At 54.2% G+C, this 19216-nt stretch overlaps 1 protein-coding gene across 6 annotated transcripts in view; it reads right to left on the bottom strand.

Moving 5' to 3' along the window:
- The window catches only part of Ttc7b (tetratricopeptide repeat domain 7B), a 242201-nt gene extending 225500 nt beyond the window's left edge, over positions 1-16701 (bottom strand). For 4 of the 6 annotated variants that reach the window (XM_046440662.2, XM_046440665.2, XM_046440666.2 and 1 more), the window contains exon 1: positions 16542-16700. In XM_046440662.2, the coding sequence (XP_046296618.1) occupies positions 16542-16662 (121 nt within the window). In that variant the 5' untranslated portion in view covers positions 16663-16700. Of the gene's footprint in view, positions 1-16541 lie in introns of all 6 variants that reach the window. The other 2 variants (XM_046440663.2, XM_046440664.2) reach the window with 1 other exon arrangement.
- Between the last annotated feature and the right edge of the window lie 2515 nt (positions 16702-19216).

The raw sequence follows: 19216 nt of genomic DNA, 5'->3' as shown, positions 1-19216 counted from the left end.
TCTGCCTTCTCTGGCCTCTCACCTACACGTGCACAGCAGGCCCAGAGGAGCGCAGGCTGGGCTTCCACAGCTGCACGTGGAGCTGCCACCCTGCAAAGTAGGCTGGGCGCGTGACTTCCAGAATGGAGAAGCCCAGGCAGCATGACATACAGCAAAGAGCTTTGGCCTCAGGCTGCTTGGGGCCTGAATTCCACCACCCCACCCCCTTACTGGCTATGTGGCACAGGGCAAGACACCTGACGTCCCTAGCCTTAGTGTCCTCGTCTGGCTAGAGTAAAGATTATATATGCAATACCCACAGTATGAAGCAGGTGCTAAGTAGACATTCACTACCATTACTGACACCTTGTTTCACTTAGGACATGCAATTTCCCAGGATGGTCATGTTAGACACTATGGGGCAGACAGCTCTGAGACACAGTCCCTGTGCTCAGCGGGCCCATGTGTGGTCGGAGGATATGAACGCTGGCAACCTTCATTAACGGCCCAGCCACACAAAGCTCTTACTAGGTGCCATGCAGTGTACTAAGCTGTTTATGTGATCCCGACGGCCCTGAAAACACCAGGATGATGACACTCTTCTTATCCCCCCCTTACAGACAGGGAGCCAGGCACAAGCGGGAAAGCAGCCAGATTCCAGAGCAGTTCATCCTGGAGCTGGGATGTGAACTCAGGCAGGTCCCAGTTGTCTCTCCAGCAGGCCCGGCACAAACCACCTGGACATCGGCATTCAGCAGTGGCCCAGCTTCCCTCCTAACCAGCTGTGCGACCCTGGCCACACCGCTTGGCCCATTTGCTGCAGGGGCTGGACAGGCAGTTCTGGAGCCCCTTCCTGCTCTACCTGCTAGGATCCTTGGGGAATCACAGTGAGGACAGGCTCTGGGAAGCCTGGGACTGGTTTTACATTTCCCACTGCATTTCTTGGGAGTTTAGGCCAGGCAGCAGGAACCAGCCTCCCCATGATGGACATGAATTCAATATAAATCCTCAGCAAGGAGAGGCATTAGCCTCAGGGGACTGGTTCTCTGGTTCTGCTCCAAAGAGACAACCCCAGGAGCCTTGTGATGGCGCAGCTAGATGCATGGGGATGCCTGGATTCCCTGGTCCCCCAGGGAAGGGGAGCTATGGCCTGTGACCTTGAAGTAACTGCCCCTTCCTCTCAGAGTCTCCCCTGCAGGATAGCAGCTGATATGCCAACTTTTGATCAGATGGGACAGGAGGGCTATTCCTAGGGTTCTTCATATCAACCACCTGGGGTTCGTATGTCAACAGAGACAGGTTTAAGTCTACTCAAACGGCTCCTGGTGTGGCTGTCATCCCAGAGGACAAAGCAAAGCCCTATTCAAGCAGAATGGTTCTCCAGCATCCCCTTGGACACATGCCAAAGACAGCCAGGTCTCCAGTTCTCAAGTCTCACGGGGATTCGATCTTCTCACTTACTGGGCTTCTTGTAAGTCACAGCTGACAGCATTTTCAGGGATTCCTCATCCCTCCAAAGAGCGCTGATAGGAAAGCAGGCATGATCGTGTGGTGCTGGTAGGAATATTAATCAACAAGGGTGACTCCAGGGGCAATTTAGCAGTTTCTACATGATAAATCATACATCTGTATCACCTAAGCAGAAATTCCCATTACAGGAACTTATAAATAGATGCACCCTTGAGCACAAATTCACAGGTATAGGGACACTGATTTTTGTGCAACCTGACTGATAACAGTAAAAATAGAAAGCCACTTACAAGGTCCTTGACAGAGGACCTGTTCAATAAATTCAGATGTGCCCTGAACTAGTGCATCCATGAAACAAAAGCAGCAGATTAAACACAAAGCCATGGTAGCCTGACCACACAAATGGCCTGTGTCCTCTCACATCCTGAGTCCACATGCTATGTGGCCTCATGCACTGACCCTGGGCTTGGCTGCCGTGACCAGAAGGACCAATAGGCCTCTGATACACACACTCCCAGCTTAGAGAAAGGGCTTGCTGGCTTCCTCTTCCCCCTGGTTACCTATGGCCACCATGAGCACATACTTGGGCTAGCACACGCTTGTACTCAGCTGAGGATGAGTCACTGGAGGATGGAAGGCCACATGAAGCAGAATGAAGTTGTCTCAGCCAAGGCTCCAGATACACGAGAGCACCCAGTCCAGAGCAGCAAGGTCACCATGCTGACCTCCAGAGGGCCACCAATGCATGAGTGAGCCCTGGTGAGCCCAGAATCATGAAAGATGGCCAGGATGGTTGTTGTAGGGCACTAAGTTTGGGGCTGACTTGTCAGACAGCCACAGCTAACAATCTCAAAGACAGAGGGGGAAAAGCAAGATACAAAGGAGGGTATACACTAGGTCATTACAGTGTATACACAAAGACAAATAAATAACATACTTTCTTATGAAAGTACAGAACACTTCGGAAAAGAACGCCGTGAAAGTCTCAAGAGGGGCTGCGTCGGTGGCTGAGACAGTGCAGAAGGAGGTCAGTTTTCACACTACGGAAGGTAGATTTATAATGGCTCGATTTATGATTTTCCAACTTTACGATAGTACAAAAGTGAGACACATTCAGTGAGAACCACCACACTTTGGGTTTTGAATTGTGTCTTTTCCCAGGCTAGCCATATGCAGTGCCAGGCTCCCTAGAGAGGCTGTCAGCATGAGCCATGCCATCATGATCACATGTATATATTCGTAAAAAGCTGTGTAGATGATTTTGCCCACCGTAAGCTGATGAAGTGCTCTGAGCATACTAAAGGTGCAGGCTGAGCGCTGATGCTCAGTAGGTCAGGTGTATTAAATCCACTTTTAACTTAGGATATTTTCAACTTAAAATGGGTTCATCGGGATATGGCCCCATCATAAGTCAAGGAACACCCTATGCTCTTTTTAATTATTGGATTTTCATGAACATTCAATATCTACACAAAACAGTAATCAGTTAACTTAAAAAAGAGAGAAGAGCTATAACACAATGTGCCCTGAATCTCAAGCATCTGGACTGGCTACCCACAGAGGGGTTCACCCAACCTGAACCATCACTCAGAGTCAAGTGAAGAGTGTCACATCCACAGCGACTCCTGAGAGCCATCTCTCACTCTTCCTGGGCCACCAGCCTCTCACATGCACATACGCTGGGTCCTCAGCATATTCCTGAGGCCATGGCCATCTGTGTCACATAGGGAACCTGGACACACTGTGCCTCACTCTCTCTCTGCCCAAATCTCAGCATCCTCTATGACCTACTCCAGGTCCACCTGGAGCAGCTTCCCCAGCTCATGGCCTGGGCTAGCCAGGGTCCCACAGCATCCTACAGGTCACACATCACCAGCAGCACTGCCGGCACCAGGACTTGGAGCTGTGAAGGAGCAGGGCAAAGTCTCTGCATTCAGCAGCTCACCCTCCAGACAGGGAAGACAGAGAAACCTGAAAAGGACCAGAGTGGGACGAGACTGCAGGGAATTAAAACAGGGCAGTGCACGAGCAAGTGACTTGGTGGCTACTTCAGACTCAGTGGTCAGGTCAGGAAGAGACCCTTCAAGGAGAGGGCACCTAAACAACAAGGAGGTAAAGTCAGGCACTCAAAGACCTGAGGGTAGAGGGTTCCAGGAGGGTGAAGGGTCATTAAAAGACCTCAAGCTGGACCCAGCTGGTGTGGTCTGGGAACAGTAAGAAGGCCAAGCAGCTGGAGTGGAGGGACAGCGCTGCCAGTGGGGTGGGGGTCAGGGGGCGGTGCGGAAGATCCAGCATGCATTGAGTGCCATGGGAGGCCTTTGAGGGCTTACAGCGGGGAGATGAAAGGCTCTGATTTCAGTTGCTGAACGCTCCCTCTTGACAGCCGTGGAAGGAGCAAAGGCAAGGACAGAAAAGGTTACTGCAGTAGCCAGGTGAGAGGTGACAGCAACTTGGACAGGGGTACGGAAAGAAATAGTGCAGGAAGGGAGAGAGAAACGTGAGTCAGGACACGGTTTGGAGGAAAAATAAGCAAGGCTTACTAACGGACTGGACTGGAGATGTGGGAGGCAGAATAATGGCCCCAAGGATGTCCACATGCCAACCTCCGGAACCTGTGAATATGCACTTGACCTGCAGAAGTGCTGAGCATCCTGAAGTAAGTTTCCTGAATAGTCCTGTGTGCCTTGGGTCCTTAGAAGAGGGCAGCAGAGGGTCCACATCAGGGAGGGCATGGATGTGACAACAGAGACAGAAGAGAGACTGGGGAATATGGAGGGAGGGGTCATGAGCCCCATGACATGTACAGCCATCTCTTGAACCTGGACTAGGCAGGGACACAGGTTCATCTCTGGAGCCTCCAGAAGCAACGCAGCTCTGATGACACTTGATTTTGTCCAATGAGGCCCATTCTGACTTTTGGCTGCCAGAACTCTAATGAAAGAATCCATTTGCATTGTTTTAAACCAGTAAATGTGGGATAATTTGTTACAGCAGCCACAGGAAACTAACAGATGACGGAAGAGGAACAGGGAGAGTGCAAAGACAAATCCTGTGGACAGTGGAACCGCTCGCTGTATACTAAAGGGGGGGAAGGCAGCCAAGAGCTCTGTTTGGCCAAGTTCACTGTGCAATGACACCGGTTTCCAGATACAGAACTCAAGCCACACGGAATCTGGAAGAGACTGAGCAGGAAGACGCAGGAACGGAAAGGAGAGCACATCTCTTACAGAAGCCAAGATCAGGTGAGTCCGGAAGGAGGGAGCGGTCAAGTGGGCTAAAAGCGGCTGGAACTCCGGGTGAGATAAGAGGAGGCCACGTTAGATTTGGCATTGTGGAGGCAACACCAGACGGTGACCTTGACTGGTGTCTCTGTGGGGTGCAGGGTCGGGAGCCCCACAGTGGGCTGGGGAGGTGCCACGACAGGGAACAGAGAGCTGAGGCGGGGCTCAGAGCACTGCAGTGGGGACTAAGGAAGCTTTTATCAGGACAGACCAGGGAGCAGTGCGGCCCACGGGCCGGGCCAGAGAGAGGCGGGATACTACATGGCACGGGCCTGAGAGGACCCAAGCTCTGAGTAAGCTGAAGCACTGGTGGCCTCTGAGGGAAGCCCGGAAGCAGTGACAGGGGAAGCTGGCAGACCAGCAGTAGGGGTGAAGGAGTTTCCTAATTGCTCTTACTTCCTCAATAAAGTATGAGGCAAGGTCACAGGCTAGGAGCCAGAGGGTGGCCTTCAGGGGGAGAAGAGAGAGCAAGTTTTGGAAAGTTCGACTTCAAGCCGATGAGGAGTGGCAGCGTTCTCTCCCTGAGCTTTGGCCATCATCTGCACACGGTCAGCAGGTGCACGGGCGGGCATGCACAGGCCCAGGTGGGCAAAACCGGGGCGGGGACAGCAACTGGTACATTAGAAGGGAAGGGCACACATCACTACTACAAGACATGGAGTAGTCATCCCTGCCAGTTCTTAGAGTGCACGCAAGCCTTCCAATGGCTGCCCCTCCCCAAAGTGAAGGCCGAAAGCCCTGTAACTTGTCTCCTTTGCTCTTACGTCCATCCTGTCACTCTCACATTTGGGCTCTACGGCCAGCGCTGGGCACGCAGTAGGTCCTCAATAAGCATTTCCAAAATGACTCCATCAATATACACATTCCCCTCTCATGGACAGAGCCCCTCCAGCCAAGTGCCTGCTCTCAGGAGGCTCAGCCCCCTGGGGCGTCTGACACACAGTGTGCCCGTGACCCGAGCCTTCCAGTTCCTACCTCAGGGCTCCAGCAGGCCCACCCGCCTCCACCCCAACCCTCTAGGTTTAAACCGTGACCCAGTTCAGAGGCCTGAGCACTTGGAAGTCTTGACTGAAAAGCAAAGATGGCAAAAGTCACAGATTAAGAGCCCAAAAGAAGCTGGCAAAAACGATTCTGAGAAAATCCTGGTAGGGAGAGCCCGGGCGTCTTGCCAAACCTCCTCCCCACGTCCACACGGAAGCTGGAAGGACAGGATGGGAGAGCACAATGTGGGGACAGAAGATAGTGCCTCTCTGCACTGGCAGAACAGACGCGCCTGCTGGCCACACTCTTACACACAGCCTCCTGCCACACGCGTTCTCTCTCCCGCAGCACAGTCACCACACACCTACTCACACTCACACACTCCCGGAGAAACCTGCCCCAGGAGAAGAAAAGGTCACTTTTCTTCTGCTGGAAGGTCACATGGAGTCCCTGTTACATGTCTGGAGTGGTGTGGCCTGTCCTCTGAGCTCTGAGGGCAGGAAGTGACTCCAGGGCCAGGGGATGCAGTCAGGCAGCCCAGAGGCTTGAAAGTGGCTTCTTCTCAGGAAGTGTCGACCTGCACTCAAGGACACTGTCTATGGGGGATGTGGACACCAGTCCTGCAGGTGGTAGGAAGACCACAGAGGAGGGTCAGGAGTACATGATATTGGGGCTGGGCCTGAGGAACCCTCCAAGTGAGGTAGGACTTCTCCAAGTGTGACTCCAGGCAGGAAGTGGCCCAGCTGGGAGGTGGCGGGAAGAGGCAGGGGACAGGCTCCACACGGTGTGGGGCCAGCTGCAGAGGGTTTCAGAGACCCACCTTCTGTGGGGCCAGCTGCAGAGGGTTTCAGAGACCCACCTTCCCAAGACTTTTTCTGGGCCCAAGACTCAGTGGAAACTCAACTCCCTTGACCCAGCAGGCCAGCAAGGGAAGTGGCATTTACTGCAGGTCCTGGGCCCGGCTCCCCCAACAGGGTCACCTTGCTGACTGGCTGCCCTGGGGGTGACTAGCTTGAGAGAAAACAGTGCTTCTCATTGGGCTTCTGACCTGTGAGGGCCAGAGGGGTAGGTCCTCAAGGGAGTCAGGCCTCACAGCACAGGTGAGCAGTCTGAATGTGCAAAGGGGGACAGCAGGGCAGCTGACCACATCCTGGGAAAGGCCGCCCAGCAAGTGTCCACCTCAGTTCCAGGAGAGCCTTAGCAAGGGCAGATAGGTAACAGCACTCAGTCAGCTCTATTAGAAACCCATGAGCCAGGACTCACCCAAAGCCCCAGGCAGGAGGGTCACCCTAAAGATGACACCAACAGCCTTGCCAGGTCTCACGTGGCCTCTGCCTACTCTGGGCCTCCATGGCCCTCGTTCCTCTCCCGTTCCAGACCTGATCAACCTTCTGCTAAGCCTCTAGTACTAGCAGAGCAGAAAAGTGAGTCTTGGGGTCATTCTGACTCCTCGGGATGGTGGCTGGCACACAGTAGATGTTCAGCAAGTGTTTGGTAAATAAATGAATCCAAGTAAACTCCTCCAGGGCAGAGGCCAAGTTGTTCCCTTAATGATCAATTGTGCACTGGCCACGTGCCAGACACTGTCATTGGTGCTTGGGACACAGCAATGAGCAAAAGTGGCAAAAAGGCCTGGCCCTCACGGGGCCAAAGGCAGTCACACTCGCCCCTGACTCCAATAACAAACAGCACCCCAGCACCCTGCGCCAGACCCACCAAAGCACTGAGCAGATGCATGGAAGAGGAGGGCTTTGGAGTCTGTCACATGTGGGTTGAAGCCCTAGTTCTGTGACCCGGTTAGCATGTCTACCTTCAGCTTTGGGCCTCAGTCACAGTCGGGCACAGGAAGCCCCTGCTGCACGTCTTGTTGCATTCACTGTCATTGCTGTCCCTGTCACTCTCCTTCTGCACCCTTGATCCCCTGCATGGACTGAGCATCTGGGTCCTTCCACCCTCCCTCCACACACGACACTCCTGACTTGGCCAAGCGGCTTCCAGATGCTGCCAGTGTCAGAAACTACAGTGTCTCGTTCACTCCTCCAGCAGCCTGCGCAGGAAGAGTGGGGCTCAGCGGCTGAGGAACTCACCCAGGGCGGGATCCGAACCCAGGACTGGCAGGGCATACCACTGCTTTCTCTGGCACCAGGTTCTGGCCCCCTTGCTAAATACCTCCATCCACTGATGGGATGATCTGCCATCCCACTTGCCCAGACTGAGGGGGTTCCTGGGACTCAAGACTTTCAGTGCTGGGGCTGGGGTTGTGGCTCAGCAGTAGAGTGCTCGCCCAGCACTTGCAAGGCCCTGGGTTCCGTCCTCAGCACCACATAAAAATAAATATATAAATAAAAGGTATTGTGTCCAACTACAACTAAAAAATACTTATTAAAAAAAAAAAAAGACTTTCAGTGCTAAACCCCAACACTACCACCCTGCCCAAGGCCCTCCCTGGCACTCTACCAGGCCTTACCCATTGCTGCACAAGCCCACCCTGGTCTCAGCCCTTCAGGAACCCAGCTGCATCCTGTGTGTCTTGTGACACTGTCATTGTCCTTCTCAGACTGCAGGGTCACGTGCTGCCTCAGCACTTGGACAGTCATCTCTAAGGACTGTTCCTGGGATACCCCACACCACAACGACCTGGAGTGCTGGCTGACACTCCTGCTTCCTGACCAACCCACCAAGACCTCCTGAAGTAGAAGCTGGGGTCGGGCCTGGCAATTGGAGCTGCTGCCAGAAGGTCGCATGACCGTCCTGACCAGCAAGCCCTCCCTGGCTAGGGACCCACTCACTCTTTTTCTCCTGATGCCCCCTGACACCTGGTCTATGCCCACACACAGAATGTAGTGGTACTCATTAAACACTAACCCTGTGATTCAGAGCAGGGGCTCCACACTGCCCACTCAAACCTCCTGAGTGAGGCACAGTCTGAATATTCAGACTCCAGACCTATGTTGGGCCAAAAGGATCACCCCACCCAGAGCAGATGTCTAGAACTCTATAATGCCCAGATTCCCTCAGTCCAGTACTTCTCAGAGTGTCACAGCCTAGCAGCCTTCAGATCACCTGTGGGCTTTTTAAGAACACAGCCCTCTGGCCTGCTAGGTCAAGATCTCTGGGAGTGGGGCTTTGCAATATGGATTCTCTCAGTGATGTTTTGACATGACCAGTTTAGAAAACATTAATGCAATAGAATAAAGCAACTTTCAGAAGTGGGATAGAACCCAGCTTAATTGACGTCACCAGGCCTCAGTCTACTTACCCCTGAATGAGAATTGCAATCTCTGACCTCAATTACATGGGGTCTATGTAAAAGTCAATGCCCCAAATCTGGTACATGAGACAAGAATGATTGCATTCTTCTCCCCTACTGGCACTGTTTCACACTGGGAAGTTGAGAGAACTAAAGCTTCAGAGGATCAAGTGGTGCCCACAAGGTCACTTGGAGGGCAAATGGATGAGGATCCTGGCTCCAGGTCTGAGGGGCCTCTGAGAGAACCAAATAGGGTCGACTCTGCATAGTTCTGGCATGTCCACCATCACAAGTTGGATGAGCAGCAAAAAATCCCAAGGGTGGCAGGGGCTGCTGCCACTCCATTAGGTTTCCTGCAGCTTGTGGCTGTCCTTCATATTTTATATGGCAGCCACCTAGCCTACCTGCCAAACATCCTTGTCTTGGTGACTGATGGGGACGATTGAGAAGTCTCAGAAAAACACTCCTCTCTTCATGGCCTTCTCAGATGGGAACAGTGGCTCTCACACATGTCAAAGGCCAGCAACCCTCCACCATCTGCCAAGCATGAGGTCACCCACAGGGGCATAAAGCCACCCATGTGAGGCCAGTGGGAATCAGGAGCAACGGCCATTCCCAAGCACCCAGGGCCAAGCTGGTCAGGCAGTAGAGGTTCCAGGGAAGGGAGGGGGTGGGCCTACAGCATGTGAGCACCACACGCCACTTCCGGGTGCTCTCGGTGAAGGAATGCATTATCTCCCACAGCAGGAAGACCAGAGAAGGGCTGCTCCAGGCAGGGGGACCATGTTCCTCTTGTCTCTCTGTGCTGCCACCCTCTGTGGGTCACCTCATTCTTGGCCCAAGCATGCTCAGGGGCACGAGACAATGGCAACCCCAGGTCTCAAAGATACAAACAATGATATCCAGGTCAAGAAGAGAGCCATTTGCTCTGTTTTAAATAAGTAAGTGGCTCTTTAGCAGGAAAAAAAAAAAAAAAAAAAACTTTTCCCGAAGTATCTCCATCAAGCAAATGCCTGGTGATGTCCCATTGGCCAGAACCAATTCACATGCTCATACCTCAATCAATCACAGGTAAGCAAGTAGAATTACTGGGGCCAGAGCCCACCCAGTTAAGAACATGGTACACCAAAGGGTGGCCCCTAAACAAATAAGGGGCTCATTCAGAAAGGAAGAAAATGGGTGGATGTGGAGAATGCTGAACTGGCAACGAGGGAGCCTCTGATGGCCACAACTCATGATCCCACCAGCCCCAGGCAAACCCCAGTCCCAGCAGGGTGCTACTCTTCTGGGACATATTATCACTAATGATGCAGCCTTCACTCCCATTGAAAAAGACCCTTGACCTTTTTTCCTTAGGCCTGTTCCATTTGCTCAGAGGCCCTGGCTCATGAAAGGCTGTGACTAAGTCAACAAGCACACCAGGAATGTGCGGTGGCCCAACACCATGATTTAGGACCATAAAGTAGAACTGCGGCCCTTAGCCCTCTTGAGGCTGGCTGTCTGGTAAGGAGAAAAGACACACACCAAAAGAGGGGTTCAGGAAAAAGAAACCTGAATTGGAGGATAGGAGACAACAGTACCTATCACCACCTCCAGCAGATAACAGCCAGTTCCCAGAAAGGCTAACTCTTACTCCCACACTATAGACTCTCAGTTAAATCTTAGCCTTGTTTCCAAAGAAGACCCTCGGGCACCCAAGACGCTGTGCTAAGTACTCCCAGATATTTTGGGTTTTCCTTCATTTGGTTCTTATGACGACCATACAATCTGTCACTATCGTGACTGGTTCACAATACCTGATCAATATTTTCTGAAATTTCAGAACTCTAAAAGTCAAAAGGTGATTTTGTTGTTATTCACTTACCAAAACCTCAAATGAACTGACATGAGGCTGTTTATAGTGTCTTTATCCCTTTTTCAATGACAACTCGTAGGTTTTGATGCAGAAATACTGGCGTGTTTTATTATGAAGTGCTGCCCCAGGGCCCACTGAGAACATCACTCGGTGTCTAGAATATGTTCCATATTCTTAAAAAATTCTGCATTCTGAAAGACACCTGGCCCAAAGGATTCAGAAAAAGGACTCTGGGTGTGTGTCACTACTTTACAAATGGGGCTTTCCCTCAGGAAGCAGCAGAACACCTTGACTCAGGAGCTGGCGCTCTCACCCACTCTGCCTGCTTCTGCCACTCGCTGGACAGTGGCTTTAAGGAAGCTGTCTCCCTCTCTGGGCCTGTTTTCTCATCTGTAGGAAGATGGACTAGATCAGTGGATTTAAGGGGTTTTTTGTTTATATTCCATTTCTTCAAAGGAAACCTTAGAGGAAAACATTACTGCAAGCAGGTGTGGTGGCACAGGCCTGTGTCCATCCAGGAGGCTGAGATGACAGGATCCCTTGAGGCCAGGAGTTCAACACCAGCCTGGGCAACACAGCAAGATGAAAGGAAGGGAGGGAAAGAAAGCGAGGAGAGGAGGGGGAGAGAGAAGTGCAGCTGCTCCAGTGGGTGAGGCCTGATGGCTGCTAACGCTGTTCCCAGACGGGCCCCGACAGCACAGCTTCAGAACTGCTGCACGCCGTGATGGCTCAGGTCTTGCCTGGTCCTAGCACGGTACGGTGGTCTTCCCCGAAGCAAACTGCCTTTTCTGTGAAGGAAGAATAACTGGAAGAACTTGAGCCAGACCTTGACAGATGGGTAGGTTTTTCATTGACAGAGAGAATTTCAGAGCCAAACAGTGTGAGCAAGGGCATAAAGACAAACAAGGGGTACAGGAGGGTCCAGAAGGCCACGCTGGCCAAGGGATGAGCGGGGAGAGGGCCAGTGCACCCAGGTGAGGGGCCAAGCACGGGAATGCCAGGCACCCTCCTCCTCCAAGCACAAGGCCAGGGAAGAGCTGGGCAGGCCCAGCCCCAGTGTCCAGGCCCCAGAAGTCAAGGTCCTTCTGCCCTGACTACTGTGACCATGGGCTCCACGGCCTAGATCAGGGCCATCAATCCAAAAGTAAGGATATATGGTTGCCACAAAGATGTGTCCTTCAAAGGACAACAGGTCAGAGTATTTGAAAGCAGGACGCTGGCCTGAGAAGGCTCAGATGAAGAATCACCGGAGGTCTCACTGTTGTCCCTCTGCCCCTTCTGAGGGCAGTCTGACTCCCAGGGCTTTGTTGTGCCCCAGAAGTGTCCCAAGAAGCCACTCCTAAACATCAAGGCCACCTCAGAGACTCAGTTAAATCTCAGCCTTGTTTTCGAAGAAGCCCCTTGGGCACACGGAACCCTTCCCCTCTTTGAGAAGGCTGAGAAGGCAGGAGGGGGACCCTGTCCAGAAGGGGAGCCAGACGCCCTCCCCACCCTGCCTCCAAACAGCAGGAATCCCATCACATACAAAGAGCTTCACCCCACTTCATCCTAAAGACATTTTGTAGCCAAACTTTGGCCCAGAAGAAGCATCATTTCCTTGCCTACATATCACCAAGAAGTAATTAAAATGTTTCAAAATCTCAAGGAATCAGACAGCAATGATCCCTTCAAGGAAAAACCACTATTTGGGGCCTGAGTGTTCTAAGTGAGCTGAGTAACAGCTTGCTTAAGAAGATTACCAGGCTGGCAAAGAGAGAAGCCACCACGGGGGCAGAAGAGGAAGGGCTGTCAGGGGTCCGGGCCGGGCCTCCACACAGGTTGCCACCCCTGAACCACCTGGGAGTCCTGAGCAGGCCGAAGCTCGGGTGTCTCATCTCTAGTTCCCCTGCTCTTTTTTCCCAGCCAGGTAAGGACCAGGAGTTGGCCTGCCTTGCCCAGGGTTACGTGGAGCTGCTGAGAGAATGAACAACAATTTACCACATCCCAAGGTTTCCAGGGATCAACCCGCTGAATCCTCACAGCCACCCTGTTTTACTGATGGGAAAGGCAGGCTCAGAGAGGTGAAGCAACTGGCCTGAGGTCACCCAGTCAGCTACAGGAGAGTCTAGCTCAGATGTCAAATCACCACACTTCATGCACAGCAGTGAATTCACCATTGGGGCTGGAGATGACATTCTGGGGAGAGAGGGCAGCTAGACTGTCCTTCCAGAAACCAGGACTTCCTGTTAGTCAAACAGAAGCCAAGAATGGTTCCCCATCTTCACCCCTGGACCCCTGGGTTCCTCCTCGTCTCCAGCCACAGCACTGCAGGCTTCTGGGTGCCCTCAGAGCCTGTGGACACCTGGCCACGGGGTGGATTCTGACTTCCAGTCAGGGGGAAGGGCTGAGAGTCTGCATTCCTCACATGTTCCAGGTGACGCCCACGTGGCGGGTCCACACTTCAAGTAGCCAGAGCCTAGACCTGGTAGAAGCTCCTGCCACCTCCCCCCCCCCACCCCCACTGTCTCACAGGGACTCACCAGGGCCTGGCTCAGAGCCAGCTCCCACGAAATGTTGGGTTTCTAAAATAGAAGGAATAAATGGTGACTAGGGTGGGGAATGAGGCCGAAAACAGATTTTCTGGGTTCTGTTTCCAACTTGGCATTTGCTCTTTTCTCCCTTATTCACCTCTTGGCAAAATGTCTGAACCAGTTTATCTCGAGTCAGTTGGGCTGGAGCAGCTCAGTCTGCAAGTGTCCACTGCTTGGAGTCCCTGATGCAAAGGGGCTGCCGAGCGCCTCCCCAGAGGAGCCAGAGCTGTGGAGTCAGGAGGCGCCCAGGAATGAGCTGGTGCTCCTGCGGTGCCCACCACCCTCAGAGGAGCCAGAGCCTTGACCATGGCCACAGGCCCCTCCCTGGAATGCACAGCTCCTCTGGTCTTGCCTGGGGTGCTGCCTTCTCCGTGGTGCTGTTAGTTCGGGGCCACCCTGGTGAACCCTAGTTTACTATTTAACTAGTTGTCCCTGTGCCCCACCCTACCCTACTCCCAAAGCACCTTTTCCTGTCCCCGCTTTATTCTTCTGACTGCATTCACCACACCAGGCACCCAACACACAAAAGCACCCTATTCCTTATCTGAACCCCTGCCCTTCCCTCCGAGAAATGGGCCTCCTGAGGGATGGGTTCTGTCTTCTTTATCTGTTTTGCTCCCTGGTGCGTCTCCAGTGCCTAAACGGTGGCAAGCCCACAGCAGGTGCACAATATTGGTGGAACAAATGCATGAATGGACGAATGTCCTGCCTGCCAGGCCTCACTAGCCTGGGAGAAACACTGGCTTTAATCTTGGTAATCCCACAAGGTAAATCTGTTAATCCCCATTCTAAAATATGAAAACTGAGGCTCCAGTAGGTGGTGATTTGAGCAAGGTCACAGTGTCAAGTAGCAACAGGGCCAGGGCTCAGGCCCAGGCTGGCTGGGTCCAAAGACTGAGCTCCTTTCTGCCTGTCGCTGCCCTCAAGGTAACTGTCTTAGTTCAAGAAACAGGACATTAACTTGCTTTCCTCATTCTGAGTAGCAATTGCTTTAACTTAAGGATTCTGACAAGTTTGCTCAGAACTTGTGCCACCACACCTAAAGGGGTCTAAGGAAAAGCCAGGGGGCCTGGGGCTGGAAGTAATGCCAACACCAGCCCAAGGGAACCCCAGAGCCAAAGGAAGGTGTGTGAGCCACCCTCAGCACCTGAAGTCTAAAGGAGACCACAATATCCCTGTTTGCAATTCATCGTTTTTGTTGCTTTATTATTATTTTAATCTTCCTGAGCAATCTCTTTGATCTCCTTAAGTCTTGAGGATCTTTTATCATCAGTGGCTACTGCTCACTATGTGAGTCTCTGTGACAAAAATCTGTCTCCCATGAGTTTCCCACAACTGAACCTGCACAAAACCCCTGAACCACCTGCTGCTCACCCCACCCCACCCCAAGTGCTACTCATGAGCCAGGCTCTAGAAAGGGAGCCCAGCCCAGCAGGGGATGTGAAGGTGAGTAAAACAAGCTCCTGCCACCAAAAACCCCTCCACTGTCATTCCAGGGCCCACCATGGTTTGAGTGCCTGTCTCTGCTCCCACTCCTTGCTCTCAATCATGTTAACTTGCCTGTTTCTTTAAGTCACTTCTCACTACCTGAAGCTACTTCACTTATTTACTCCCATATGAGCTGATTCCCCGAAGGACAGTCAGCATATGGAGGCAGGGCTTGGTCAGCGCTGTTCCCCACGGTCTGTGACTGGCACAGGCTGGGCATGCGTGTATTGGTTGAATGAATGAGCAAAAAGACCAGGAAACAAGTGGATTGGGAGGAAAAAACAGGAGAGGAGACCGGGGAGGACAAGCCAGTGAACCTAACAAGGAAGGCAAGGTCAAACTGCTTTTGAGGCTCTGGGGACTGCACGCTGGAGGAAGAGTTCCCTCGAATGCCCACATCACTGAGAAGAGTCAGCGTTTCTCACCAAGCGGAGTCCAGGTGGGATCTGGGCTTCTTCCACACCTGGCGCCATCACATCCCCTTCATCTACTCAGAACACACCTGCCCAAAGCAAGGTGCCGAAATTGAGAGTGTCCAAACCCAAGTTCTTATTTCGAGGCACTAATACCATAAATGACCAACACAACCCGTCCTTGAAGAGGAAATGTGACATCACTGTCCATTTCTGGGTAGTTTGAGGGTAGAAGGTTGAAAATGGTGCTGATATCCTTTCCTGGATGACCATCATTCATTCATTCATTCATTCATTCACTTTCATGCTTTTGTTCAGCCACATGCATCCAGCAGCTTTGGGAAGCCAGAGATGAAGTAGGACAGAACCTCTGCCCTCTCGTCAGTCTACTGGTGCCTGTGGTTTTGGCGGGTACTAAAAGACAAGCAAATATTAACCATACTTGCTTCCAAAACAAATAAGGCCACGTGGAGCTGTGCTCTGGAATGGGATTTTGGCTGCAATTTTGATTCGATTAGTTGGAAGAACCAATTCAGTCAACGGGGTCATGGACCAACTCCAGGCACCAGGCTCCTACTGAGAGTCCCCTGCTCTTCTAGGCACCAAGCCCCTCACCCACCCAACTCCATTTCCCAACGTTCTCACCTCTCTAGATAATGTTCTCCCTCCAGACTCCTGGGACTCTACTTCCCCCATATTCCTATACTACATCCCAACCTGACCTCTCCAGGTCTGCATCCTTGACGTGCTCCTCTGAACCCCAGGACACACACCCCAACCTGTCACCACCACCCCCATATGCTCCAAGTCTGAGCTTCCACCTGGGGCCCTGGAACACCATATGTTTACAACCCCGGGTTCTCAGGACACCAAACACACACCATACACACACTCTGGTCGCCCGCCAACCGCTCACTCTGTGTCCTGAGGCTGCGCCCCCGCATCACCTCTAACTTCTAACAGCCAAGGCCGGCGTGGCCCCCCGGGTCCCGACACCGGCCGACTCCGGAGCCGCTGCGCCCTGACTGCGCGGACGCCCGCCCTGCGCGCCCAACTCCGGGCGCCGGCACAACCCCCCGCCCCACCCCGCGCGACCCCGGGGGCCCGGCTCCCCGGGGACCCGGCCCCGCGCACGTCCCCCGGGCCTGCGCCGGCGGCCCGGCCGCGCCCCGCGCCCGCGGCGCCGGGGGGCCCGGCCCGGCCCAGCGGAGGCCGCGGCGCCCCCCGCAGCCCCGGCGGCGCGCCCGCGCGTACCGTTGGCGATGAGCTTGGCCGACAGCTGCTTGACGAGCTCAGGGATCCGCTCCCACTGGCACTCGGAGCGGCAGCGCTCGATCTCCGTCTCCAGCCGCGAGCCCGCCTTCTTGGTCGCCATCGCGGCCTGGCCGGGCCCCGCCGCCCGCAGGCCCCGCAGGCCCCGCAGGCCCGCCGCCGCCGGGCGCCCCCTCGCCGCCGCCCGCTGCCGCCGCGGGCTCGGGCTCCGGCTCCCGGCTCCGCGGCGTAACGGGAGCGCCGGCCGGGGAAGGGGCGGGGAGGCGGGCGGCGGCGGCGGGCGCGGCGGGGCCCCGGGCGCCGCGAGGAGCGGCCCCTGCCGGCCAGGGCCGGAGCCGCAGCGCGGGCCGGGGTCGCGCGGGCCGGGGCGTGAGGAAGGGCGGGAGTGGGCCCGAGGCCCGGCGGCCGGCGAGCGCGTGAGGGGCCGCGCACAGCAGCGGGCCCGGGGGCGGGAGGCGCGGGTTGGGCGCCCGGGGCCGGACACCGGGCACGGAGAGGGTCGAGAGCCGCACGGAGAGGCCGGCGGCCCCGGACAGGGCCGCGCGCGGGCGGCGACCCGGGAAGGTCACAGCCCGGCAGCCCTGGGGCGCCCGGGGCCCGGCCCCAGCGGGTGCGAGGGGAGGCCTGCCCGAGCCTGTGCGTCCATCTCGGGTTACCTGGGAGCCCCTCTGCGCCCGCGCTGGCCAGTGCCCTTTATTAGGCTCCCCGCTGCCCTGGCTGCCTGAGCCGCCATCCGGCCAGAGGTGGGCGGAGACTCCTCCATCTGCACCTGCCAGAGGTTCCATAGTGTCTGAGCCCAGCCAGGAGCCAGCTCCCCTGCCCTGCGAGGAGACCGCGGCCACCAGTGGGCTTTCCTCGTCGTGGCCCCTGTAGTCCGAGAGCTAGGGGCAGCTGGCTCCGCTGTGTATTCATCCCATGATTACAGGGTGGTCATCCACTGTTTTAGGTGAGGGAGACACAGCCTGCCAGGGTGGAACTTCCATTTCATCAGAGGCATGAAGAATTGAGCAGAACAAAGCAGTAAATTAGAAGGTCAAAACGGAGAGTTGAGGCTGCAGCTTAGTGGCAGAGCACCTGCCTAGCAAGTGAAGGGCCCTGGGTTCTAGCCCCAGCACCTACGATAAATAAATGGAAATAAGCAAAAGGTTAATAAATGGTATCCAGCGGAGGATACAGAGTGAGTGGGTGGGAGCTGTGATTTTTAAATGGGATGGTCAGAGATGGCCTCATCACACTGATAGTTGGCAAAGTCTTGATAGAGCCATGAGGATATATATGGCCATGAGGACATGTGTGGGGGAAGGGAGTTACAGGCAGGGTGGACAGCAAGTGCAGAGGCCGTGGGGTTGGAGAATGTTTGGTGGGCTGGAGAAACAGCAGAGGCCAGAGAGGCTGGAGTAGAGAGAAGAGGAGGAGAGGGAGGGAAGCTGCTGATGAGCTCAGAGGTGGGGGTAGGAGTTGCAGTTCATCTGTGCCCTATGGGCTTTGTTGTAAAGATTGTGGCTTTCACCCTGGTGAAAAGGTGGGGCATCCAGACAGGGCATTTAACAGAAGAGCATTGTGACCTGCCTTACAGGAGCAGTACTGTGGTTGCAGTATTGAGAATACTGCCCGCAGGTCAGGAGACAGATGGTGCTGGTTGGACGGGGTAAGTGAAGGTATTGGACTCTGAACACTGTATCTGAGGATGAAGCTGTCACCTCCATGCCTGAGGAGGCCTGAGGTCATCATCACCATCCCCTCCACCTATGGGTTCCTTTCTCAGGCCCTCCATAGACCCGGGGCTCATGAAGAACAGATTCTAAGGAAGCTTGTTAGAAAAGGGATGGGAGGAGAAAGGATCAGAAGATGTTTTCTGATGTGACCAGCACAACTTTCAGTTCCTCTGAGATGATGAAAGTTGAACTGATGGCCTCAGACACTAAGGACAGCCCAGGGTACAGGGAAATGGAATGGCTGAGTTTCCACAGGAGACCGATTGGTGCCCTCTCCCTTTGCTTCCACCAAGAGAGCACCGGAAGGAAAGGAAGGGCAGGGCATCTCCATGGGAAGTACTCCCCTCCCGACTCCAGCTTAGAAGTGCATCTCACCAGATGTTGGCCTGGAATGTTCTCCGTCTCTGGCCCAGGAGAGAAGTTCCTGTGCAGTCTTCTTGGGTCAGAGGTCACCGAGAGGCCTTGCTCACCATCTGACATCTGCTGTTAACCCACAGCATTGCCTGTTTCCCTCTGTAGTGGCACTCCTAAGGACAGGCAGCGGGGGCCAAGGCCTACACAGCCTCAGTTGCCACAGTGCAAGGTAGATCATCAGTGTCCCCCTCTCCTCCATCGCTAAGTTGTCCCCATGAGGGCACGTGCTGCCTGGGCAGTGACTCCCCGTTCCTCTGTCTCAGCTACAGCAGCAGAAGCGTGCTAAGACACTGACAGAGTGCAATAAATGCGAGTGGCCATTCTGCAGCTGTGTCCCCTGCACCTGGTGCAGAGCCTGGCATGATGAGTGAATGAGGCCAAGAGTGCCAAGGTCTAGACTCAGTCTCCAGGTGCCTTTCTTTAGTATTTAAGACAACAAATACATGTGACTTGCTGTGGTTCAGATGTGGTTTAAATGTACCTGCCTCAGGTTCATGTGTCAGGTACTTGGTCCCTGGTGTGGCATGC

This window comes from Marmota monax, unplaced genomic scaffold, assembly GCF_021218885.2.
Source record: "Marmota monax isolate L192 unplaced genomic scaffold, Marmota_monax_Labrador192_F-V1.1 WCK01_AAM20220418_F8-fsc00017, whole genome shotgun sequence".
Taxonomy (NCBI): Eukaryota; Metazoa; Chordata; class Mammalia; order Rodentia; family Sciuridae; genus Marmota; species Marmota monax.
Note: the sequence above shows the minus strand (reverse complement) of the source record. Positions and strands in the feature narration are given on the sequence as shown.